The sequence below is a fragment of the Oryctolagus cuniculus genome, chromosome 1 (assembly GCF_051225735.1).
Source record: "Oryctolagus cuniculus isolate XC-2025 breed Fujian yellow rabbit chromosome 1, ASM5122573v1, whole genome shotgun sequence".
Classification (NCBI taxonomy): domain Eukaryota; kingdom Metazoa; phylum Chordata; class Mammalia; order Lagomorpha; family Leporidae; genus Oryctolagus; species Oryctolagus cuniculus.
This window is the reverse complement of record NC_142867.1, coordinates 158,482,737-158,509,977: the sequence shown is the minus strand read 5'-3', so window position 1 is coordinate 158,509,977 and position 27,241 is coordinate 158,482,737. Positions and strand designations below refer to the sequence as shown.

The 27,241-nt window shown below is 41.9% G+C and overlaps 1 protein-coding gene across 4 annotated transcripts in view; it reads right to left on the bottom strand.

Moving 5' to 3' along the window:
* Positions 1 to 27,241, bottom strand: part of CEMIP2 (cell migration inducing hyaluronidase 2) — an 89,000-nt gene that overhangs the window by 47,815 nt on the left and 13,944 nt on the right. For 2 of the 4 annotated variants that reach the window (XM_070050814.2, XM_017341788.4), the window contains exons 2-8: positions 25,064 to 25,116; positions 20,743 to 21,087; positions 15,551 to 15,691; positions 13,876 to 14,437; positions 7,914 to 8,083; positions 2,912 to 3,100; positions 878 to 1,047 (exon numbers count right to left, since the gene is read on the bottom strand). In XM_070050814.2, the coding sequence (XP_069906915.1) occupies positions 878 to 1,047; positions 2,912 to 3,100; positions 7,914 to 8,083; positions 13,876 to 14,437; positions 15,551 to 15,691; positions 20,743 to 21,073 (1,563 nt within the window). In that variant the 5' untranslated portion in view covers positions 21,074 to 21,087; positions 25,064 to 25,116. The remainder of the gene's footprint in view (positions 1 to 877; positions 1,048 to 2,911; positions 3,101 to 7,913; positions 8,084 to 13,875; positions 14,438 to 15,550; positions 15,692 to 20,742; positions 21,088 to 25,063; positions 25,117 to 27,241) is intronic. The other 2 variants (XM_008256356.5, XM_008256353.5) reach the window with 1 other exon arrangement.

Below are 27,241 nucleotides of genomic sequence, written 5' to 3'. Positions count from 1 at the left end.
AATATATTGATTTAATTCTCCATAAAACAATTCATTTAAAAAAAAAAAAGTTTTATTTTTTATTTGAAAGGCAGTTACAGAGAGAGAGAGGGAGAGATCTTCCATTCGTTGGCTCACTCCCTTAACATCTGCAAAGGCTGCAGGGATGTCAGGCAGAACCCAGGAACTGCATCCAGGTCTCCCACATGGGTGGAAGAGGTCCAAGTAGTTTGGCCATTTTCTGTTGCTTTCCCAGGCACATTAGCAGAGAGCTAGATCAAAAGTGGAACAGCCGGGACTCAAACTGGTGCCCATATGGGATGCCATAGCACTTAACCTGCTATGCCACAGCACTGGCCTCAGAAAAACTCTTAAATTGTTGAACTAAGTAAATAAATGACTTTCTCTTTCAGTTTATAAGACCTCCTTATCATTTGAAAGAGACATAAAATATTATTCATTTTTAATATCCATATACATCTCACGCCAAAACTTTAGTTTCCTTAATCATGTATTAAGGAGCAGTCATTTGGTGTAAACAGTTAAGACACTGCTTGGGTATTCCTTATCCCCTATCAGAGTACATGGGTTGGAATCCCAGCTCCACCGTCAATTCCTGCTTCCTGCTAATGTTCACTCTGGCAGTCATCAGCTGATGGCTCAAGTGCTTGGGTCACTGCCACAACATGGGAGACCCATATAATTTCTAGCTCCCAGCTTCAGTCTGGTCAAGTCCCAGCTGATGTGGGCATTTTGGGGAGTGAACCAGAGGATACAAGAATTCACTCTCTCCTCTCTCTCACTCTGCCTTTCAAATAAATAAAATAAAATGTTAAAGAAGCAAAACCTGTATTTAGCAACCAGGATTTCAAAGCAATCATCAAATCCTTTCACCTACCATGACATGTCCCCCAAAGGTATCATAATCAAAGAACTGGCACTGGTTTTCTGCGTAGCACGAATCCTCCATCTCTCCTTGGATCACAACATTTCGGGTGAGAATTCCAACCTCAGCTCTCATGTCTACACCATCTATGATCTCACCCATGTGCAGGAACTGAGGGATTTCTGATTGATAGGAGCAAGAGGAAAAGAGCATTAGAACAAAGGAAACATGAGACTTACTTGAAAAAGATACTTCTCTTCTTTCTATAGCCCCAAGACATCGGTGACAATTTATCATCTGTTCTTTGATATCTCAGAATCCCAGAAAACAGGAATTGAAGGGATGATCTTGATTACCTTATCCATCCACCCACCCCATGCCTACAGCTTCACCACCAACTGTGCTGCCAACTCTCAAACCAGGACTGACACAGAATTTGCTTCTTCCTGAAGTAGCTCAATCCTCCTTCAACCAGCACTAATGATCTGGCATCTGTCTAAAAATCCAAAATCTTTCTCTCTAGTTCCTGTCCGTTTATTCTTGTTCTATTCTCCCCACACCTTTGAAGAACTAAATGAATGGCAAGTCCAAAAAAATCAAATGGTTTTGATAATGTTTCTAACATGCAGTCAGATTGCTTGCATTCACTAAAATCATCTGCATTTGGACAGTAACAGTACAGAAATTACCATCGTTTCTTTCCCACTTCTTATTTTATATTATTTAGCATTCCTTGAAACTCCCATCTTTCCTGGAAATTTAAAAGCACTTTAATCATGAGCTTTTTCTCTGATGTTCATGTTAGATACGGTCAGGAAGGAAAAGGACAAATAACCCATGGGCTGTAAGTTCATGGAATTCATTATCATACAGAATTGTTAGCAAAAGTGAGAATTAGCAAAAAAAAAAAGGATTAATGCCAGATGGTGTCAGTCTGGGGGGTTTTGTTCTTGCTGAGGTTTTTGTTGTTTTGTTCATGCTCTGTATCAGCAAGGAGGAAAAATCAATGCTGAACAACCCTGAATAATCACAGAGAAAAAGTGTCAAGTAAGCCAAGCACCCTAGGTTTTCCGAAGCAGAAAATGTTCCCTTACACTTCAAATCTCTAAATTACTAAAAAAAAAAAAAAAAAAAAAAAAGTGAGCACTTAGTGAACAGTTACTATAAATGCTATCATTTTATGCCACACAAGTATAATCTTGAGTACAGAAGCAAGGACAGCAATATAATGAGTAGAATACACAAGGAATCCCATAACTGAAGCAATGTCCAAGCATCTGCTTACATCAGGCTCTGTGATTGTACTTGGTAAATGCCAGTAACTCTTTCCATACACAGCAACAGTAAGAATCTCTTTTGTATTGCCCTCCGTCAAAAATTATCATTCAAGATTACAGTATGTAACAGGAGGCTAAGACTCCACACACAGCTTTCTTCATAATCCACATTTTCCAGGAGCTTTTGGAAGCACCCTTATATAGTCTTATGAAAATACCTATTTGGTTTCATTTTAAGTATTAGTGAAATCAACTTTTTGCCAACCAAGTAGACACTTAAAAATCATTGAATTTTTTAATCCTAGTTAAGGAAGACTTCTGTTTTAAAAATAGATGTAGTTGACAGTTAAGTTTATTATTACCTAAGAATAGAAAATTAATAAGGAAGAAACAGGAAAGGACCTTGGGAAATCAATTCATCTAGACTGTATCTTTTTTTTTTTTTTTAAGAAAACTCAGGAACAGAAACACTGCTTTGCCTGCTACCTATCATTAACAGCAATAATACTGCTAAATAGCTACTTTTCTCTGGAATCTAGTGTTCAATGAACTCTACTAAGATCTTCAATATGGACGATGGTGTTAGTGGTGGTGGAGACGATGGGAGGTGGTGGTGGGAATAGTAATGATGATCATCATGGTGATGGCAGTGGTGGTAATGACAGTGATTAAGATGATGATGGTGGTGAAGAACGGGAGGAAAAAAGACAAGAATCCTATCCCTTGAAAACTCTGTGTTTCCCAAAAAGTACTCGGAACAATTGGGTACCTTTCACTTTGACTTGAAAGCGACTGCACTCGGGACAGGGCAGAAGAGTGAACTCTTCAGCCTGGTACATAGAATAGTCTGTGCTTGCAACCACAATCTGGTCTCCAGGTTTCCAGCTACTAACATCATCCAACAGATGAAGCTTCACTCCATCCGCAACCTCTACCCGGAAACCTGAAAGAGAAACACCTACAGCAAAAAAGAACAGAAAAAAAGATGCATTAACAGGACTTTAAAAAAAAAAATCTGCTCACTGATTCAAAAATCAAAATTTAAGATCAATACTATTCAGCAAATGTTTACAAATGTTAATCATGTGCCAGTCCCTCTGAAGATATGAATGATAAAATCACTAACATGTACATCCCTGTTTTCAGGGGAAGAAAGTCCCATGAACCCCCATTCAAGATGAAACAAGACATCACTTTAAGTAAAGATCCTCATTTCAAAATCTCTTGTGCATTTCAACTCAGTGCTAAAACTATTACTGTCCCCGAACCATCTTACTCTGTAAGAACATATCACATTCAAGCGTTCTGTGGCCAAGCTCAGAATAGTCTGTAACAAATACGGAGTGTTGCAATTTGATCCAAACGCAGGACAGGAACTAGGACATAGGCAACCTCAATATTAAGAATGAAAGTCTGTCTCAGGAAATCCCTTACTTTTGTGCCTTTGTTCATGCTTTCTTCTTTCCTTTTTTCTTACCTCACAAACAGAAATTTGTCATAATTCCAGAGACTGGGAAGTCTAAAAATCAAGGCACCCACAAAGTCCATGTGCAGTGAAGACCTGTTTTCTTATAAATGGCACCTGTACTCTTGGTTCTTACATGGTGGGAAGGCAAAGTCATGCTTTCTTCTTTACCTAGAATGTCATGCATGTATTTACCAACTAAGATACTGTCTACCTTAGTTTACAACTGTCAGAGGAATCTTTAAAGACTTCCCAAACATACTTACTGGAAGCAACCTGTCTTCAGTTCTTCATGCTATTGTTTCTGGTATGATTCCTGTCTTTCCCTAGGAGTCAAATCAGTGAAGCCAGCAGTGTTCACTACTGTGCACAGATACACAGATATCTGCTGAATGGATGAGCAGGACCTGTGTGATCTGCACTATGACCTGGGGTCACCTGATGGGGCCCCAGTCCAACTAAGTTCCTTTTCTGGGACTATGTAAATTATGGGATGTAGTGACTGCTAACGACTGATTGCTCCTAATATGCTCTGCAGCTCAAAATGGGCTCTCAATTAGGCAGACAGGAACTGAAAAGCTGACTAAACTTCTCTATAATTCACATGGTTTTTGACACAGCCAGTGTAGAAGCATTTCCCATCTCTACGATACTCATGACATGTGTAGAAGATATCATGAGCTAAAAGCAGATTTTATGAAAACACATATGAATTAGAAAAGCTGCTTCTTAACATTATTGAGGCCGGTGCCGCGGCTCACTAGGCTAATCCTCTGCCTTGCGGTGCCGGCATACCAGGTTCTAGTCCCGGTCAGGGCGCCGGATTCTGTCCTGGTTGCCCCTCTTCCAGGCCAGCTCTCTGCTATGGCCAGGGAGTGCAGTGGAGGATGGCCCAAGTGCTTGGGCCCTGCACCCCATGGGAGACCAGGAGAAACACCTGGCTCCTGCCTTTGGATCAGCGCGATGCGCCGGCCGCAGCGCGCCAGCCGCAGCGGCCATTGGAGGTGAACCAACGGCAAAGGAAGACCTTTCTCTCTGTCTCTCTCTCTCACTGTCCACCCTGCCTGTCAAAAAAAAAACAAAAAGAAAAAAAAAGAAAACCCCACATTTCAGATACTTGTTTAATAAATATCTACACTTCTCCATAATCTTTCTAATTAACAGCACACTGCCCTAGGACTACTTTTTAAGATGCTTACTCTAAGGGAAAAAGACATGAGTGAAGAAACACATTTCCTTATGTTAGAGGAATCAAAAGCAGGGGAATTCAAGCAAGGAATAAGAGAGATCTGCTCAGTCTTGATAAAACCTGACCTGAGAAAATCTTGGATTCTGTTTAGACTCTATCCTGCTTTTCTACTTCTGCAAAGTATACACCAAACGTATGTGGCTTTACTTTTTTTAATGTTCTTGGCAACCAGTCCCTAAAGCCTATAACAGAATTGTATCCAAATAAGGCCGGCGCCGCGGCTCACTAGGCTAATCCTCCGCCTTGCAGCGCCGGCACACCGGGTTCTAGTCCCGGTCGGGGCGCCGGATTCTGTCCCGGTTGCCCCTCTTCCAGGCCAGCTCTCTGCTGTGGCCAGGGAGTGCAGTGGAGGATGGCCCAAGTGCTTGGGCCCTGCACCCCATGGGAGACCAGGAGAAGCACCTGGCTCCTGCCATCAGATCAGCGCGGTGCGCCGGCCGCAGTGCGCTGGCCGCGGCGGCCATTGGAGGGTGAACCAACGGCAAAGGAAGACCTTTCTCTCTGTCTCTCTCTCTCACTGTCCACTCTGCCTGTCCAAAAAAAAGAAAAAAAAAGAATTGTATCCAAATAATAATATTAATAACACTAGCAACTGTAACAATGGTTAACAGTGGTTGGGACTTCCCATGTATAATAACCTTTAATCAAAACAACTGTGAGAAAAGTTGATTACTTATTAGAAGAAGGCAAAAGTTCAGAGAGTTTGAAAAATAGCTAAAAAAAAAATAAAAAAGTAGTCTGTGCCTTACAAATATAAGACTTTAAAAATAATAAATGGTAGAGCCTACAACTGAATGTTATCAATTTTCAGAGCTCATTTTCTTAATCTCTATTTTTAATGCCTTCCCAAGAACCAAAACAGGCAGGTCAGGAACCAATATAGGAGCCAGCATTGTGACATAGCGGGAAAACCCACTGCCTGCAACAGCATCCCATTTGAGCCGGTGCCAGTTCTAGTCCCAGCTGCTCCACTTCTGACTCAGCTCGCTGCTGTGGCCTGGGAAAGCAGTGGAAGATGGCCCAAGTGCTTGGGCCCCTGCACCCATGTGGGAGACCCAGAGGAAGCTCCTGCTTCCTGGCACTGCAGCCACTTAAGGAGTGAGGCAGCAGATGGAGACTCCTCTCTGTCTCTCCCTCTCTTTCTAACTCTTTCAAATAGATTTAAAAAAAAAGAACAAAGACAATGAAAAACCTCACTTGAGTAACAACAAGCACTACTCCAATTTCAGGTTTGTACCAAAAGAAGCAAAATCCTCTTAAAGGAGACAACTAAAGCACACTGTTTTCTTTTTTCATGTAAAATGTCAACAATGCTCTAAAAATAAAAATGACTACTAGATAAACAAGTTTTGATTTCAAAGATCACTGATTTTGTCTCTTTCTGTTAAAAAGTCTGAAGATCAGATGGGAAAGATTTGTACTATTCCCTAATCGCTCATTTTTTTTTTTTTTTTTTTGGCTTTATAAGAAAATCTTGCCTAAGATGACTTCCCATTAGCACTACTAAACTGGGAGGATGAAAGGAAATAAGTTCATTCTCCCTGCTTCCTGGAGAACTTCCACCCCTTCCAGAAAGGAAGAGTCACAGAGGACACTGGGCACAAGACAACAGCCCATGACAGAGAGCTGGCGCAGACTCCCTTCCAGAAATGAGCAGTCGTCAGCAGCGCTGAAATGAAGACAACATTTCCCACAAAGGAAACATGAACTGCCCGTCTGTCAATAATTCTCTGCCTGGAACCTCTCTGGAGGCAGGACCAGCGAATCTATTGGAAGGCCCAAACTCCTGGCAACGATTGCTTCTCATACACTAAGGCTATGTGCCAGAGGCAACTGTGGTGTGCTAGGAATGCCAGTTATGCTTCATGCACAAAGCAGGAGCTGGGGTCCAGACTCTTCATCCAGAAACAATACCATTTCCTCACTCCCAAACCCAAAAGGTCACGTGGAAGCAACATTTGCGAACCAGGAACTCCACTGGTTGGCTTTTTTTACACAAACGACTTTCTCTGTTTAGTCACAAGGATATAAAATATTTTTTTTAATCCAAGATATGTTTACATCACCATTAAAATAGCTAACACTAGGACAGGTGTTTGGTATAGCATTTAAGATGCAACTTGGGACACCAATATCCCATATTAAGGTGCTTGGTTGGAGTCCTGGCTCCTCTGATTGTGATCCAGCTTCCCACTAATGCACACCTGGGGAGGCGGAAGAGAATGGCTCAAGTACAGGTCTCTGCTACCCATGTGGGAAGCTCCTGGCTTCAGTCTGATCCAGCCCTGGCTGTTGTAGGCATCTGGGGAGTGAACTAGGGGATGGAAGAGCTCCGTCTCTCTCTGCCTTTCAAATAAAACTAATACTGGGGCCGGCACTGTGGCGCACTAGGCTAAGCTTCTGCCTGCTGTGCCAGCGTTCCACATGGGCCCCAGTTCATGTCTCAGCTGCTCCTCTTCTGGTCCAACTCTCTGCTTAGGCCTGGGAAAGCAGTAGAAGATGGCCCAAGTACTTGGGTCCTTGCACCCACGTGGGAGACCAGGAAGAAGCATCTGGCTCCTGGCTTCAGATCGGCTCAGTTCTGGCCGTTGTGGCCACTTGGGGAGTGAACCAGCAGATGGAACACTTTTCTGTCTCTACTTCTCTCTGTCTGTAACTCTACCTCTCAAATAAATAAAATGTTTTAAAGAAACAGCTAATATTTATTGAGTACTTACTATATGTATGCTAAAAACTTCATATTCTTCACATCTGAAGTGCATAGCAGCCCAACTGGTTAGGTCAGTTGATATCAAATCAAGGAAACAAATCCATTTCTATTAGCTAAACACACTTATGACTCAAGAACGAAGCCCAGGTGGGGGTGTTTAAACTAGAAGAACTGGCTTTCTAGTCTAGAAAGGACCCTTGAGTCTATAAGACACAGAAGTTTCAACTCACTGGCAAAGAAATCTTATCAGACTGCCAACTGTTTGAATTGAGACTTTTTTAAAAAAAAAAAAGAAAAATCACAACACTTACCAGTGTCTTTCAAGATTATAAACCATACTTGCCTACCTTCAATCCATTCACTATACGCCGTCACGGAGAACTTCTGCCCATCCACAGTATAAAACTCTCGCTGGGCAAGAGCCTTCCCACCACTGCTATGATTTTCATAGTTTCGCACAGATTCATTGCAAGAAGTACTTCCACCATCAATGACACCAACTAAAGCCCAAGCTTGCCTGGAGGGAAAAACAGCACGTGCATTGGATTACTGGTCAAGGCTCTGACACAAACCCCTCTCACAAATGTGACAGCAGGGTGCTGCTTAAATATTTCATTTCTGCTGATCCTAGGTCTCTTTTTCCAAACATGGTGGCAATTCCAAACCCTCAAATAACTGAGGTCGTAGAAAGAAATACACGGTCTGTACTGTGCTGTAACGAGTGAAGCACCAGTGACTGTGTCTTCAGGTAATCCACGACTTCCTTCGTTAGATGTACCCATCTCACTCACATATCATTCTGACAAAACCACTTAAAGTGGCCATCAGATGCTCTACTTTAAACTATAGCCTCTCTGTTACAAAAATCTATCAAAATTTGTGGGAAAATGGAATTAAAAGGTTTATTTTGGAAATCCATGCATAGTTGTTTAATAATATGCATTCTCCACAAACTTTCTGAAGACCCCTTGTATGTATTAATTTAAATTGTTTGGGGGCCAGCACTGTGGCACAGCAGGTAAAGCTGCTGCCTGCAATGCTGGCAACTCATATGGATGCCAGTTCAAGTCCTGGCTGTTCCACTTCAGTCCAGCTCCCTGCTAATGTGCCTGGGAAAGCAACAGAGGATGGCCCAAGTGCTTGGGCTCCTGCACCCACATGCAAGACCCAGAAGAAGCTCCTGGCTTGGCTCCAGTCTGGCCCAGCCCTTGTCGTTGTTGCCATCTGGGGAGTGAGCCAGTGGATGGAAGATTTCTCTGTCTCTCCCTCTCTCTCTCTACCTCTGCCTTTTGAATAAATAAAATAAATCTTTAAAATAAAATTTTTGTAGCAGGGGCTAACATTATGATACCACTGGTTAAGCCACTTCCTGCATCCCAAACGAGCACTAGTTCAAGCTCTGGCTGCACCACTTCTTATCCAGCTCTCTGTTAATGTGCTTTGGAAAGCAGTGCAAGATGGCCCCCACACCCCTGTGCAAGACTCAGGTGGAGTTAGTTCCACACTCCTGGCTTTGGGCTTACCTAGTCCTGGCTGTTGTCATCATTTGGGGAGTGAAGCAGTGGCTAGAAGATTTTTTCTCTATATCCCCTTCTTTCTCTAACTCTACCTTTCAAATAAATAAATAAATAATTTGCATCAAAGTAAATTCCTTTAATTCCACTTTCCATGACCTTTTCAAAGTACCCCCTCTAGACCCACAGGATAGCAATGAGAATCCCTAAAGGCTAGACCCAGCATTACTATGATTTTAAAGTTCTCAGCTGATGGCCTGACATTTGGCACAGCATTGAAGAGATTGCCTGTGACACCTATACATCCCGTGAGTGTGTGGCGGCCATACTTCCAATTCTGGCTCACTGCTAATGGGAACCCTGGGAGGCAGCAGGTGACGGCTCTAGTACTGGGGTCCCTGAAACCCATGGAGGAGACTCAGATTGAGTTTCCAGCTCCTGGCTTTGGCCTGGTCCATTCCTGGCTGTTGCAGGCATTTGGGGCATGAACCAGCAGATGGTTCATTCTCTGTCTCTCTCTCTGTCTCATTTCTCTGCTTTTCAAATAATTTCTTTTAATTTATTTGACAGGTAGAGTTATAGACAGTGAGAGAGAGAGAGAGAAAGAAAGGTCTTCCTTCCGTTGGTTCACTCCCCAAATGGCCGCTATGGCCGGCGCTGCACCAATCCGAAGCCAGGAGCCAGGTGCTTCCTCCTGGTCTCCCATGCGGGTGCAGGGCCCAAGCACTTGGGCCATCCTCCACTGCCTTCCCGGGCCACAGCAGAGAGCTGGACTGGAAGAGGTGCAACCGGGACTAGAACCTGGCACCCATGTGGGATGCCGGTGCCACAGGCAGAGGATTAACCAAGTGACCCATGACGCCAGCCCCTCAAATAAAATTTTAAACATATTTCTACAGATTGAAAAATAAACAACTTCCCCCAGATAATATGAATATGTAGTCAGACCTGAAAATCACGTGTAAGCATCAGAATGACCAGGAGGAGAGGATGGGTTAAAGCAGGCTGCTGGCCCCACTCTCTGAATGTCAGTGGTGGTACCAGGGAATCTGCATTTCTAAAGAGTTCCCAAAGGATGCTACTGCTGCTGGCCAGGGGAACATACTTTTGAGAACCAGTACTTAGAGATTAGCAGTTAGAGGGATAATTATCAACCTCGATAGCACTGTGATGGTCTGGGGGTTCCAAGCTTTGGGAGCAGACCCCCACCTAAGGTGGGCCCCACCAACAGGAGGTGTTGAACTCTGCAGGTGTGGGGGGAAGGTTGAGAACCACTCAGTTACAGGTTTCTTATGCTTAAAGCTACAGAATTGCTGTCCAGCAGGCTTTTGGTTTTACATACTACACGTCTATTCGCTGAAAGCAGTATGTTTAAAAACACCATTATGCTTTTGTAATACTAAAAGTCCCAAAGGATTTGCCCAAGCTTGCAGCCTAAATCAAGGAAAATGGAATATAACAAAAAGCCAGAAAATTTGCCTGTAGGCTCCTGGTTCAAAACATGAAAAGAAAAATGTCAACATCCTACTTTACGGGGAAAAAAAAAACCACCAAAATTAAATGTAATCTATGCCAGACAGATGGCTGGATATTCACAGACAAAAGTGAACCAAGGCACGCTTACACCCTCATAAATTCCAGAGCCGCCCCTGTGTGGATTAGCTACTTTTTGGCTAACAATGCTTTCTGGCTCTATTCATATCCCTTAATACAGGAGAAAGGATCAAATAAATACCATCTCAATTTATTACCTCCTCTATGAGAGGGGAAATATCAGAGGCTTCCTTTATTTACCAGAACTGCCTCAGCAACTGTAAAACAATGCTCCCTTCTATCGACATTATCTCCAAAACACTCCTACTCCCCTCCTCCACTTCAGGACAATTTCAATGCACTGGAACATTATCTTCAAAGGCGTATGTGTTTATGTACACTGGAGATAATGTCAATGCAATGGAACGCTGGCAAAAGACCACACTCTCAACTCCTGTCACATCAGTGATAATATCTGAAAAGGAATTTAGCAACCAGCAGGGAAAGGAACCAAAGAAGGTCAAAGTATTCACAGCTAATGATCATGCATATCTAGAAACAATAATGGCATGAAATAATAGAAGCCGTAATTCGTAGCATTAATGGATGATAAAACTAAGTATGTCTTTCCCTTTGAAAAAAAAAAAAAAACTATTTCCATTCCTAGGTTTATAAATTAATAAAAACATCTGCCTTTGTGCATCAAGGGATGGATAAAGGAATATTGAGACAAGCATTTCTTGTAATAGGTCTGGACTGGAAAGCTACTCAGATGTCCACTACTAAGCCGGGGTACAGTCATACAACAGAAAATGAACAGCAATGAAAATGATTCAGCATTCCACAGCACAAAGGGCACTCAGTAACATCACGCTGGCAGAGAAGCCAGACATAAACTGTCTGCTTCCAGTCACATGAAGCTCAAGAACAGGCAACTTGAAACTTCGGTGTTATCCCACAGACTCGGCAAAGAGGTTACCTGTGGGGGGAGCAGAGTGCTTAGTGTTTAGTAAGGGCATCCAGGGGGCTTCTGGACTGCTGACCATGTTCTATTTCTTGACCTCACATGGATCACGCTGTGACAAATCATTAAGCTCAACATACACTTTTCTCTGTATGTATCAGATTTAAAAAAAAAAAAATGCACTCTGAGGTGTTGTACATGGTAGTCTCTTGTTCTAGAAAGCCTCCCTTCTCCATGTGCTACAAAGCACACTCCTAAACTTCCTGCAGGTCTCCTGCCTTTGGAAACTTAATCTGATTCCTTAGGACAAGTTATGGCTCTTTCTACTTAGGCTCCTGTAACTGCAGTCGCACTGTGTGATCATCACCTGCTTCTATCTCTTTAGCCACTAGATTAAATGAGCTAGCATTTAGCCTGGTGGATCAGGCACTGGATATGATGCTCACATCCCATATCGGAGCACCTGGATTCGATGGCCAGCTCCCAACTCCCAACTTATGCCAGTGAGAACCCGAGAAGGCAGTAAAGACTGCTCAAGGAATGGGGTCCATGCCGCCTACTGACTTGAGTTGCTGGCTCTTGGCTTTATGGGCACTTTGGGAGTGAACCAGCAGATGGGAACTTCCTGTCTCAAATAAATAAAAAAATTACAAATAAAAATAAACAAAATGACTCAGTGTCGTTTCATCAAAGCATTTACAGGTACCCAATACTTAGCATCTCCCAATTATTTCCTAGGTGAATGAAACACATTTGTAAAATGTTGCAGACCCTTCTTCATCACTAATTTTTGTGTTCTTACCCTACTTTCGAATTTGTGTAGACAGTATTTCATTCCAACAATCTACCATCAACAGAAAAAATTACTAGACTATTTCAACATGTGGGTTTTGAAGTCCTCTTACTTTCTCACAGCAGATAATCTCAGTTTCATTAAGAACATTTAGCAGAAATAAAACTTCTGGTCTTTGAATTAAATGTTGAACCAGCTACTTTCCCTAGATACATGACTGCATTGGGAAATCATGGTTAATTACAGTATGACACAAAAATCATAAATAGTAGAAATAAATTCTATACTATCTGGACAAGCTGTCCAACTTTTTCTTTCCTTAATTCTGCCAAGATTCCATAGACCTGCACCAACCAAACAAGTAGATTCAAGTTAGCATTCTAGGGTTTCAAAAAAAAAGAGAAAAAAACTGCATGCTCTACCTTCTTGGACTTCTTTTTTTTAAAGATTTATCTATTTATTTGAAAGGCAGAGTTAAAGAGAAGCAGAGGCACACACACACACACACACACACACACAGAGAGAGAGAGAGAGAGCTTCCATCCACTGGTTTACTCCCCGAATGGACACAACAGCCAGAGCTGAGCCAATCCAAAGCCAGGAGCCAGGAGCTTCTTCCAGATCTCCCATGCAGGTGCAGGGGTCCAAGGACTTGGGCCATCTTCTACTGCTTTCCCAGGCCATAGCAGAGAGCTGGATGGGAAGCAGAGCAGCTGAGACTCGAACTGCTGCCCATATGGGATGTCAGCACTGCAGGCAGCAGCTTTACCTGCTACACCACAGGGTACCTGCCAGCCACCCTTTTTGGAATTTTAAGACAGGTGTTTCATCTTGCCATGGAATCTTGCACTAACAGTTAAAATCACAGGTTGCCTCAAGTAGCTTGAGTTTCCTTATCTGCACAGGCAAATTGCCCTTCAACTGCCTGATTGTGTTTTTTTAATTTATTTATTTATTTATTTATTTATTTGAAAGGCACAGTTACAGAGAGGCAGAGAGAGAGAGAGAGAGAGAGAGAGAATCTTCCATCTGCTGGTTCACTCCCCAAATGGCCACAACAGCCAGGACTGAGCCAGGTTGAAGCAAGTAGCCAGGAGTATCTCTGTGTCTCTCCCATAAGTGCAGGGGCCCAAGTACTTGGGCCATCGTCCACTGCTTTCTCAGGGGCATTAACAGTGAGCTGGATCAGAAGAGAAAAAGCCGGGACTTGAACTGGCACCCACATGGAATGCTGGTGCTGCAGGCAGTGGCTTTACCTGCTACATCACAGCTCCACATTTTCACAAGCCCAACACTCCAGTTCACAAAGGACTTCACAAACAAAAGCCAAGACAAGAGCTCTTCTGCTCCAAATCCTGTCCTCCAGTCCCACGAAAGGCAACCAGACCTAACACCGATAGCTCCATCAGCTTTGAGTCTTGTGCTTTCCTTCCCCACCCTCGTTCTCCCCTCTCACAAAGACTCCGAGACGAGACAGAGCTGGGAGGGAGAGACAAGACTCCTACCTGTAACCCAGTCCTTGGATCAGCTTGCTTCCCAACCGGTCCTGAATCACCTGGATTGTTCCTGGTAAGAGGCTTTTGGCTGCTGAATCTCCAACAGCTATGGCAACAATCCGCCCTGGATCTTGTAATCTCAAGAATTCTTGAAGTCGCCGACTCTCATTGTGGTACTCATGGGTATCAAACTTCACGTTGTCCAAAATTTTGGCTGTGTCTTGGTCAATGACCCTCACATTGAGGCCCCGGGAAAAGTCCTTCTCAAAGGTGTAGGACCCAAATGGCAAGCCCGAGGAATGCAGCGTCCTCGCCAACAACGTCCATGTTGTCTTCTGTGCCCCATGGAGCTCCAGTGTCCCGCCAGCCTCCACACCGATGAACTTTTTGCCAAATGTTGGCAGATTTTCACCTTCATCTGACTTGCCATACAAGGCAATGGTCGCTTTGGATTTATAGCGGCATTTTTCTGCTCCAATATGAAGCGCCCCACCATCCTGAATCAGGATGTAACGAGTCCTCAAAGTAATGTTTCTGGATCCATCTTTATCATCCCCAAAGACAAGAAGTCCTGCAGGGAACAACACGATCGTAAGCTAACTTCTGAAATAACTTCCTGAGATACAAAGAAGTAGGGTTGGGGGGGAAGTACACTTCCACAAAATTAAATTGGGAAACAGAATTTACTATCTGTCTCCAAAATTAAACTGGCTTCCAAAACATAGTAAAGGAAAAACATGAGGAGCTCCTATCTCCAACATACTAAAAATGCCTGTGAGTGTGAATCTCAATCCATTCACTTTAGAGGTAAATCATTTCTAGAAAAATATCTGACAGTCTACACATCTGAACCACGTGTTTACTCATGAGAGTACTTCAAAAATCTTCTTGGAAAACAGAATTAAAAGAAACTTCAGAGGTGCCATGTGACCTAGAAATCAGGCTGCTGGTTAGGAGCTCATATTCCATATCAGACTAGCTGGGTTGGAGCGTCTGGGTTCAATCCCAGCCCCAGCTCCTGATTCTCGTTGCCTGCTGTGGCACACTCCAGACGGGCAGCAAGTAATAACTTAGTAGTTATGTCCTTGACTCCCACAGGAGAGACAGATCCCAGCTTTGGTCTGGTCCAACTATCGTGGGCATTTCGGGAGCTAACTAGTAGATAAGGGCTTGCTATCTCTGTCTCTGTGTGTATCTGTTTCCCAAAAAATACTTTATATATAAAAAGTTAATTTTTTACAACAAATGTTGAAATCCATGCATAATTTTTTCCATAATACACATTTTTCATGAACTTTTTGAAGATACCCCCTGCCCCGATTTCAAAATTGTTCATACCAACATAAATTCCATTTTCCAGGAACTTTTCGAAATTCCCTTGTATATTAACCTAAGTTAACTCTCTCCTCACTCTCCATAAGTTGTTACAGAAATTTAGGAATGAGAGAACAACTCTCTGGAGCTGCTGTTTCCTTCTCCATAAATCAAGGGTCTCAACTTGAATAATTTCTAAGGTTTTTTTTCATTTCTTGGATTTGGGGGAATTTTTCATATCCATGGTTAGAAAATACACCACACACTAAAGACTATTCAACCTAAGAACAGTTTCTGTATAAGGAACATTGACTATCCTCCACACTGAAGAGTAACCTTGAAGTTCCCGTAAGCAGAGACCATTACCTACCTCCATCCTGAATGACTATAGAATTCACCGTGACATCTGAGATCAGACGGAACATATCTCCCTCCTTAATAACAATGTGTTTTGTAGAATCTTGTCCTGGATCCCAGTTCCTGAGACGAGGGTTTTGATCTGGACAATTCTCTATAAAATAATACAACATTTATCTTCCCTCCAACCCAACAAAATGTTAGAATACTGTTAGCCAAATACAAACTCTGCACTTACATGTTTTGAGCTCTTGCCATGAGGATGGAAATTCTCACCTTCTCACCTTCCCTCTGCCCCCATGGAAACATCAAATCCTTTACTTTCACAACACTTAAAAAAAAAAGGGTCCCCACAAAACTGAATTGCTAGCATGTAGTTTGAGTCAAACTTCACTAGTGAAAATGGAGTTCCCTTGAATCATCTACTCTGGAAAGCAATCAATAGTAAGAAGCAAAATGATGAAGTGTCCTTGGACACTCACTGGAAAGCTGTTTCAGGAAAGAAAACATGTTTACAACATATTGGCAAGAAAATGGAAATTGCTAAAAAGTGTATTTGGTCTTCACAAGTGCCTTCCTATGCACAGCAGACCTAAAGTAGGTGCCGACAGCAAGGCTTTCCCAGGCAGAGGCTGAGCCACAGCACGATCCCAGCCGTGGGGACTTCCCAACAGAACTGCAGCAGCCCAGCAGCCTCAGCCATGACTTCTCATTTTCAAAGATGAGAAAATGACAGAGAAGCCAAACCCAAGACTACTCAGCAAGTTGGGTGACTGCAAGTTCCCCATTTATGACATGAGGATCCTTACTACAGTCTTTCACTAGAATGAGAATCTGCTACTCGAACAGATAAAAATGAAACATGAAAGTAGTCTGCATTCCTGCAACTATTCAACGCATGAAACTTTCAGTTTCTGCCATAATTTAGAAGAGGAGGGGGGGAAAATCACACCTTCAGTTTTGACCCACTAATGACCAAGCAGTTCTTGAGGATCAATTTGTCCACTCTGTATTTGGTACTGTAACATTTACAAAGAATAAAACGAACTCACATTCCCTCAGAGGTTATAATCTAGCCACCGTGTAAACAGAATCAGAAAGAAGAAGAATGGGGCTGCAGTAAGTGAGGCAGCTTCCTGGAATCAGTGACACCAACTTAGACCCAAAGGATGAATAATACAAGAAATCTTCAAAAAGCCCATGGAAAAATGCATAAGACGAGAAAGTATGCATGGATTTCAAAATTTCTTTCCACAGACTAGTATCTTTTCATTCCATTTTTCCACAAGCTTTCTGAATGATCCTCATGTGTAAATAACAGAGGGACACGCAGGGAAGATACGAACAGGAGTCATGCAAGTATCCCTAGCTAGCTAAGTCTACTGGGCTGCTCAGAACAGCGATGTGTTGCCTGTAATTCAAACGAAGTAAAGGGACAAATAAGCAAGACTTGCCAGACAATCTTAAGAACTAAGTACCTTTTGTGAAGGTAGGAAGTGTATACTGTGGAATGACACGAGAAAAGAGTAGGGAGATGGGTTGTGGCACAAAGATCTTATTTTATACAGAAAACAAATATTCTGACTCCTCATTTTGTAATTGCCTAACACAGATGCTAACATCTTCCTATTTCCAAGCACTTACGTTGCCCTAGGCCTGTGCTTTCTCTCTGAGGTGTTAGTGACTACAAATAAAGTCAGTCTAGCCATTTCTGTTTCAGGCGGCTAATTTTTTTCACAAATTTCATAATCATTGATATTTAATTTTTTGTGTTAAACCAATGCCTATAGCCATTATACTAAAAATAATCCATAAACTTTTCTTCTAATCAAAGAAATAAGAATCTTCTAAATTTATTATATGCATTGAAGATTTTTTTATTATTACACTAAAGTTTATTCTCATTTTTTAAAGGTTTATTTATTCATTTTTTATTTAAAAGCAGAGAGAAAGAGAGAGTTCGATCTTCCATTCACTGGTTCACTCTCTAAATGCTCATATGCCCACAACAGTCAGAGTTTGGCTAAGCCAAAGCCAGGACCCAGGAACTCCATCCAAGTTTCCTATGTGGGTGGGAAGGACTCAAGTACTTAGCCCATCATCTGCTTCCTCCGAGGAAGTGGATCAGAAGGTAGAGTTGGAATTTGATCCCAGGCACTCCAACATGGAATACAGGCAACCCAAGCGGCAATTTAACACCCTGTGCCAGGATGCCTACCCCGATACCAAGGATTTTCTGAACTTTTCTTCTACCACCTTCTTCCTATAAAACATCTAGCAAGAATTCTCCATGATGTTATACAAGAAGCAAATCAATGTCCCATGTAACAAGCACTGTATCCAGCTACAGAAAAGGAGATCCAGTCTTCTGAGATGCAGAGCCTATTACCATAGTTACATAATTCCTCTTAATTGTTTCTAATTATCCCTCAGGAGACATGCCTCATTAGAATCACCACCAAAAATTCTGTTTCCTTCCAGGAAGGCAGAGTTAATGAGAAAATGCATGGTCTGCAGAAAGCACTAGAAAACAGCCCAGTCAGCCTCACCTTCTTGGCTATCCACTTGTAGACCAGTAAGTGCATCTGTAATGGCAGTAACCACAGTGAGGCTGACCCTGAAATATTTCAACATAGCAGATCTTTCCACTGATAATTTACACGTACATTGCCAAAATGTAAAACTAAAAACTGCTGATTCAAGGAACCACATCAGCAACTCAACGCTTTTCATGGACTAGGAAAACAATGACGAAAGCCACAGATTTTGGCTCTGATTTCTCCTTAGTACTACCATGCCCTTGTTAAATTACATGGGAAATAAGAACAGAAGCAGAGAAATTGGTTATTCTGCTGGGAAAGGGGCCCACAAAGTCAACACTACTTGCAATACAAATCAATTTCACAAATTCATAATGTGGTCTACCAGCTAGGTCAACAAAGATGTTGATAGAAACATATCTTGTACTTCCTGTCTATTCTCTTGGAAGTGCTTACACGACCTCTTCCAGGATCTTAAAAAAATCTACAAAATGCCTAATGTGGGGCTGCACTGTGCTCTAGAGAGTAAAACTACCGCCTGTCGTGCCAGCGTCCCATATGGGCACGGGTTCGAGTCCTGGCTGCTCCATTTCCAATCCAGCTCTCTGCTGTGGCCTGGGAAAGCGGCAGAAGATGGCCCAAGTCCTTGGGCCTCTGCACCCACATGGGAGACCCAGAAGAAGCTGCTGGCTCCTGGCTTCAGATCAGCTCAGCTCTGGCTGTTGCAGCCATTTGGGGAGTGAACCAACAGATGGAAGAGCTCTCTTTCTCTGCCTCTAAGTCTCTGTAACTCTGCCTTTCAAGTAAATAAATAAATCTTTAAAAAATCTAAAGCACCCATGAAAATTTAACAATATTTGTAAGTCTTATAAGTGGTAAAATGCTTCTCAACTACCATATTTCATTTAAGGTAGCATCTGTTCTAACAAAAATCTGTTGTATACTTTGTAAAAAATTCAGATGAGGTGAATGCTGTGGCATAGCAGGTAAAGCCACCATTCCATAAGGAACGCCGGCATTCCATACAGGCACCAGCCAGTTCAAATCCTGATTGCTCCACTTCCAATCCAGCTCCCTGCTGATGGCCTGGGAACAGTAGCAGAAGATGGTCCAAAAGTTTGGGCCCCTGCCACACATGTGGGAGACCTGGAATAAGTTCCTGGCACCTGGCTTCAGCCTAGCCAAGTAACTCTTTCAAACAAATAAATAAATCTTTAAAAGCTCAAATTAGATGCCCAATACAGATTGCTACGGTCTGATTCTACTTCCCTGAGCCCTCTAATTTTTAGACTGATGGTGTTTCTTTATGAGGAAAATGTTTTTTGTTTTTTTTTTTTTTGTTTTGTTTTTTTTGGTTTTTTTTGGACAGGCAGAGTTAGACACAGAGAGAGAGACAGAGAGAAAGGTCTTCCTTTTCCGTTGGTTCACCCTCCAATGGCCGCTATGGCTGGCGCACTGCACTGATCTGAAGGCAGGAACCAGGTGCCTCCTTCTGGTCTCCCATGCGGGTGCAGGGCCCAAGCACTTGGGCCATCCTCCACTGCACTCCCGGGCCACAGCAGAGAGCTGGACTGGGAGAGGAGCAACAAGGACAGAATCCGGCACCCCAACCAGGACTAGAACCCGGGGTGCCGGTGCCACAGGCGGAGGATTAGCCAAGTGAGCTGCGGCGCCGGCCGAAAACGTTTGTTGATATCAGACTGAGGCTAACTGGCAACAAACTTCTTTGAAATTATTAAAAGTATTGATATCAACCTGAGAAGCAGACCATTTCAGAAATACAAATTTCCCTACATGACAATTAATAATGAAATAATGAGTAATTTATGCACCAACGTTTAAGAACTCATACATCCTAATGGATGTTTGCCTTCAGGGATACACACAGTTACTCAGAAATATTTGAAGTTTCTCATTTGAAACGGTCTTTCAAGTCCATTTTAAACCACAAATCTCATTTTTCAGTCAATTAAAAAAAATCAAATCTAGCACTTATAACTGACAAAAGAAAACAAACTTCTGGTAGCCCAAAAGTCATACCTACTCTTACAAAGGATCAAACTGTGCTGCCTCAAGACTTCAGTAAATATTTAAAAGCATCTGCAGAAGTTTGGTGATGTGGTTATGACGTCACTGGGGACACCCACATGCTCTACTTCTGATTCGGTTTCCTTCCAACACACACCTTGAGAGGTGGCAGGTCAGCTCAAGTTTTTGGGTCCTGGCCACCCACATGGGAGCCCTGGGATTCAGTTCTGGGCTCCTGGCTTTGGCCTGGCCCAGCCCTGGCTGTTGCAAGCATTTGGAGGAGGGAGCCAGCAAATGGAAGAACTCTCCCTGTCTAAGTCCATCTGTCTACTTTTCAAATAAATGAAAATAAATAAAAATTGTTTTTAAAAAGCTTTTGTAAAAGATATAATCCAAGAGTGTAGGGACAGAATGTTAAGTGGAAAAGAAGAACAATCCTTAAATTTTATAGTTTCCCATGAATTCCAGGAATTGCTTTTATTCACAAGAAGTTACACCTCATACTAATTATGTAATAGTTAGCTAGAGCCAACTTAATACAGCAAATTTTCCCAAAAGGTTGCCCTATTTCCTCCCTTTCTCTTCTCCAAAAATGTATTCTATGTACGTACACATCCACACAAGCACATACACTTACCATCTGGAGCATATTTTGAGGATATTCCTAAAATGACTGCAAGTGCAACAAAAAATGAGAAACTAGTAACAGCAAAGCAAATGAAAGTATTTTTGTGTCTCTTGTGCTTTCGGCTTTCTCTCTGGTTTTGCTGTTCTTCCGGTGAGAATGCGAAGGTAGCCTGGGCTTCTTGTCTGACGGAGGTAAATTTGGCCGAAGCTTGGCTCTTTGGAGGAGGCGGGGGACGCAGGGGGACAACCTTCCCTGGAACATAACCAGGTGAGCGATGGCTGTTTCCATTCTGAGGCTGTAGGAATGCAGGGGAGTGGCCCCTGGAACCAGCGGCATTCATGATACCCTGTCACTCTGAAAAGAAAGACATTAAGATTCAGAATGTATACACTGTAATGGCTTTTTTCAGTATTTTTAAATTATGGTTAAAATATCCATAATGCAAAATTCACCATTTGCATTGTAGTTCAATGGCACAGAACATATATGCACAAAGTTGCACAACCATCACCAGTAACCATTTCCAGAAATTTTTCATCATCCCAGACAAAAACCCTATACCCAACAATTCCCCATCTGCTTGCGCTAGCCCCTGGCAACTACTGCAATTAGTTTTTGAAAGAATGAATCATCAACTCAGCCTTCCATTTCTGATATAAACGATGTCAACAATCTCCATCACTAATTGTCTTCTGATGCCACCGCCTCTCACCACGGCTGCACACTATAATCACCTCTAATACATTAATGCCCAGTGCCACACTGCAAAACAATAAAATCGGGAGCACTAAGCTTAGAATCCAAACATCAGCATCTTTTAAATTCTCCCCCAAAGGATTCTAATGAGCATCTGGGTTGAGAGCCACTCTTCTAAGCCAACTTTCTGCAAATTGTGTGTTACAATCACTAGGGGAGCTTGTTAAAAATGTAAATTCCTGGGCTCTTTGCCCCTGGGATTCAGGCTCAGAGAATGCCAAAAGAACCCAGATTTTACATTTTTTAAAAACATACTTGGACACCGAAGCAGGTGGTCACATTTTGAGTAAAAAGGATCTTCAAAATGTTCATGAAAAATGTATACTATGAAAAAAACTAGGTGTGGGCTTCAAAAATTTTTTGTACCCAAAAAACTTTTAATTCCAATTTTCTGTGAACTTTTTGAAGTATCCTGGTATCATAATTCTAAGTTCTTCAATCTCAAATTAAAAGTCTGTGTAGAGGAGGATCAAAGTGCAGTCTTAAAAAGTTCAAATAGATGGGCATTCATGTTTGCATGTTCAATTTCTCCACTATATTTATCCCCAGGCTAAGAAATGTTAAGTACTCCCACTGGCATTACCACTTAACTATAGACTTTATATAGTCATTCAATGAGAAAGTCTAAAGTCTTTCTCTCTTTAAATCCTCAAAGTTCATCTGACATTCCAACAACACAATAAGAACTATTTCAAAAATTAGCTATAAGAACTACATGCCACTAACTCATTTAATCTATTTAATACAACAAATCTATGAGTAGGGACCATCATCCCCATTTTATACATGAGAAAAACTGAGGAGCAAGAAGGTTAACTCCCCAAAGGGGTCACAAAACTAGTGTAAAGAACCAGGGCTCAAAACCCAGGTGCTTTGGACTATACAAAGTCAAGTTAAAGCTCTTAACAGCCAGCGCCTTTCCAAACAACTGCAGGGCAACAACTTCAAAGGGTGCGTTTTGCAAGTGTGCAATTACAAGTGTGCTGAGCCTCAAAGGCAGATTAATCTTCTCAGGAATCCTTCACTCAGGAGTTCACCAGACTATACACGAGCCTTATCCAAAAGAAGCTCACACACACACACACACACACACACACACACGGAAGTCTTTTCATCTTTTATCTTCTTTATGGTAGATCCTTATAAGTTTTTGAATGAAAGAAGTTTTGAATGGAACCTTCCTATGTTGATTTTCAAAGGAGGAGGCAGGAGCCACCAAGCGCTACCACATCATGTTCTCATAGCAACAATGACTGTGGACAGAAACAATTGTGCTCCATGGCTTTGGAAATGTGACAGTCAACCTCTCCCACCCTCTCCCTTCCTTACCAACTTAGACCAGAGTCACCTGACTTTATTCAATACACCCTCATCTTCCACCAGAAAAATCAACTCAAGTCAGTCCTGACAGCACCTCCAAATTATTCCCAGCTATCAACAAACTCAGCACAAAACGGTCATCAGAGAAGCCACAAACAAGCCTCCCCAGGACCCTAACGACCTGGAAATTGAAGTAAATAGAAAGGGCTCAGGAATTGATGCTGATTCTACATGGAGTAAAGAACCTGCTCAGAAGGGCCAGTGTTGTGGTGTAGTAGCTTAAGCCGCCACCTGGAAGAAGCTCCCAGAATGGAAGCCATTTGGGGAGTTAAGATCGAAGCAAATGAAAGATATTCTCTCTCTCTCTCTCTCCCTCCCTCCCTCTAACTCTGCCTTTCAAATAATAAAACTTTTTTTAAGGAAGAAAAAATGTTCTCAGAGTCCATGTTTCAGTCAAAAATATTTGGTTTGTGGGGTTTGACTTTTGAATAAATTATTTAGATGGAGCTTAAACTCCAAGACAAAGAGAAAAGATGCTATTGAGGACATTGCTGCATGTGCTAAGCTTCCAATCAAAATAATGGCTAGATACATGCTGCTGCAACCAATGACAGAGTACAACAGAGACACCTGGCCGGACCCCTAATAACAAAGAAAGCAGGAAAGTGGACATTCTTGAGAGCCGGGCTCATCAGGAGGGGAGTCTCTAGAGGGGGAGTCTTCCATTTCTCAGGCTGCAATCAGCTGACACTTCCTTGTTTCAGGGCCAGAAAGGCTGTTATTTCTCAAGCGGCTGGAGGGCCATTTTGCAGGAGATAATGGGTCACCAGATGTATCCACAAAGAAATGAAAAGTGGTGAGACTGGCTAAACGAAGACACCAGCCCACTGGGAATAATTGTCTTCTCATTCACAAAATGGTAACTTTACATGAAAATACAGATTGCACCTGCCACAGGAACTAAAATAAACAATACATGAAAAATCATCATGGGTCTTTTTTATCTATATAACCCTCTGTAAAGCAATTTAGGGAGAAAAAGAGAGAGAATCCGGGAGACCTATTTTATGGAAAACATGCAAATGCATAAGCAGAAACTATAATCATTCTTTGCCTTAGAAATGACATGTTATTGAAACACATCTTAGAATAAAACACTAATCATATTTTAAGTAGATTTCTCTCAACTAAGATTTTTAACAATGAGAGGTAGAAATACATTGCTTTAGAAGTTCATCATATTTATAGATTTATTTTAGGTGTAGTATTTTGAATAAATTACTTTAAAATGCATTGATTGCTACTTACAGATCTAAATGTTTCATACGGGAAAATGGTATTTCACTCGTTCAATAACCAATTCTGAGATCTTGCTGTCTTTAAAGGCTTATGTTCAGAACTACAGGGGACAAAAGATTACCAGTGTCCTCAAGAAATGTAATTCCTAAATTCAATTTTAAAGCATTTGTTTGAAATAGAGAGGCAGAGTGAAATTAGCCAAGGAAATATGGTCAGATTTGCAGGCTATCTCAACAACGGTTATTTAATCCACAAGGCTGTTGATACTTGCAGCATCTGTTGGATTTCAGAGTCCTGTAAATAAAGGAGGGACCTAATAGAGGGAAGACTGGGAGAATTTCCTCTTGCTTTCAATGCTTCAAGGCAAGCATTAGCCATCATTTCAATAATTTCACTACAGACTAATATTTCACTTTAAATACACTGTTTGCATTACATGGCATTCTTAAAGGATTATATTTCTGATGAGAGGCACATTATAAAGAAGGAGCACATCAGTATTTCATGATACATTTTCAGGGCTACCACAGCCTGAGATAGCCCCTCAAGCAAAACAGATAATACAGGTTGGGCAAATAATACAACTCACTCATACTGAAATTGGAAATGCACACCATAAAGTTTTTGAAGCATTTTTTTTTATATTTAGATGTTCCTCAAGATAATTATTTTGTAAGTATCTATTTCGTGGATCATAGCAAGTTGTAGGCCAAAAGGCTTGGTTATAATCAAGCTAGCAATTATAAATTTGCACAGGTAATTTAGGTGAATGTTTAAAGTAGACAATTAAAGAAATTACTAAGACTATGAGAACACTGTATTAATTTAAAAGACAAATTAAAAATTCTGGGAAAAAATTTCAAAAAAGTACCTAGTATTTTGTCTAAAATATACTTTTAAAAATCACTGTACTTTAAATTAAATTATTCTCTTGGAAGAAAAATAAATATATTACCTCAAATAGTAGCTCAAGGTGGAAGGGATCTGCACAGCATTCAATCAATTTATCTGGTAATAAATCATAGTAAGTAATTACAGAAAGCAATTATTCTGAAACTTCTTATATTAAAGGCGATCCTTTTTTAACCTATAAAAGGGGGCAGGATTTTTTAAAACTTGAAAATTTTTCATTTAAAATTTTCAGCCACTGCACTATCTCATCATCTGTAATATCTTCTCAGAATTCCGGGAAGGTCCCATTCTGTGTGTTCTTCCTTATACTGTTTAAAACTCATAGAGGATCATCTTTTGGTCTCATGCGTCAATTAATTCATGCATTTGTCCATCTCTTGCAATAGACTATCAGCCTCTTCAGACTGTTATCGAACTTCCCCCCAACTGGGTCCACATGCCCAACACACAGCAAGCCAACCACTGACACTGGGATGGAGGAAAAGGAGCACAGAGCAAGGAGCCAGGCAGCTGACACTCAATTCCTGGACTTCCTTAGAGACTAAAGGCTGTGAACGTTCAAGTTCGAAGTTGGCGACAAGGGGCTGGTGCTATGGCACAGTCGGTAAAGCTGCTGCCTGCAGTGCCAGCATCCCACATGGGCCCCAGTTTAGCTACTCCACTTCTGATCCAGCTCCCTGCTAATGCACCTGGGAAGGCAGTGGAATATGGCCCAAGTGCTTGGGGCTCTGCACTCATGTGGGAGACCTGGAAGAAGCTCCTGACTCTTAGCTTCAGCCTAGCCCAGCCCTGGGCTGTTGAGACTATTTGCGAGTGAACTAGTGGAGGGAAGATCTCTCTCTCTCCCTGTCTCTAACTCTGCCTTTCAACATGGTGGTGGGAATGGGAGAGGGAAGAGATGTATAATTTGGGACATGCTCAGGCTGACTTGCCCCAAGTGGTGGAGTTGGAAGCATACCAGGGGATTCCAATTCAATCCCATCGAGGTGGCATGTACCAATGCCATCTCACTGTTCCAGGTGATCAGTTTCAGTTCACAGTTGGTCATGGTGGAGGGACTGGAAGTCAAAGGGAGCACATAGACAAGTCTAGTACCTGCTAACGCTAACCGATGGAGTAAATAAAGGGGAGAGTGATCCAACATGGGAAGTGAGATACTCAGCAGACTCATAGAATGGCAGATGTCCTAAATAGCACTCTGGCCTCAGAATCAGCCCTAAAGGCATTCGGAGCTGGCTGAAAAGCTCATGAGAGTATTTCAGGCATGGAAAGCCAAGACACTCTGGCAAAAGATCTCTGCGAGTGAGATCCCAGTGGAAAGAACAGGTCATCAAAGAAGGAGGTACCTTTCTCTGAAGGGAGGAGAGAACCTCCACTTTGACTATGACCTTGTCTAAACAAGATAAGAGTCGGAGAACTCAGAGGGCTTCCATAGCCTTGGAAACTCATGACCGGAGCATAGGGAGATTACTGATGCCATAGACAGGAGTGTCAATTGGTAAAGTCAACAACAGGAGTCACTGTGCACTTACTCCTCATGTAGGATCTCTATCCTTAATGTGCTGTACATTGAGATTTAATGCTATAACGAGTACTCAAACAATATATTTCACTTTGTGTTTCTATGGGGGTGCAAACTGTTGAAATCCTTACTTAATGCATACTAAACTGATTCTCTGTTAAAAAAAAAAAAATTATCAATTCCCAACTTGACTCTCACTGGGATTAAACATGACAATAGGTCTGCTCTGATTTCATCATCATTTAAAAAAAAATCATCTATTATTTTTCACTTTATGTTTCTGTGTGGGAGCAAACTGTTGAAATCCATACTTGATGTATACTAAGCTGATCTTCTGTATATTAAGATAATCAAAAATGAATCTTGATGTGAATGGAAGGGGAGAGGGAGTGGGAAAGGGGAGGGTTGTGGGTGGGAGGGACGGTATGGGGGGGAAGCCATTGTAATCCATAAGTCGTACTTTGGAAATTTATATGCATTAAATAAAAGTTTAAAAAAAAAAAAAAAAAGAAAAAGAAAAAAAAAACTTAAAAAAAAAAAGTTGGTGATGAGCAATGTGTTATTAGCTCGTGTGTGGGCCTCTGGTTGGAGTGCCCTTCCTTTGGTCAGTAACAGGGGCCAGTGTGTGCCCTTTGGAATGATAAAGGTGGGCTCCAATCTGCTGGGGTCTAATGTTAGATGGGATATTTCTTTGTTTCC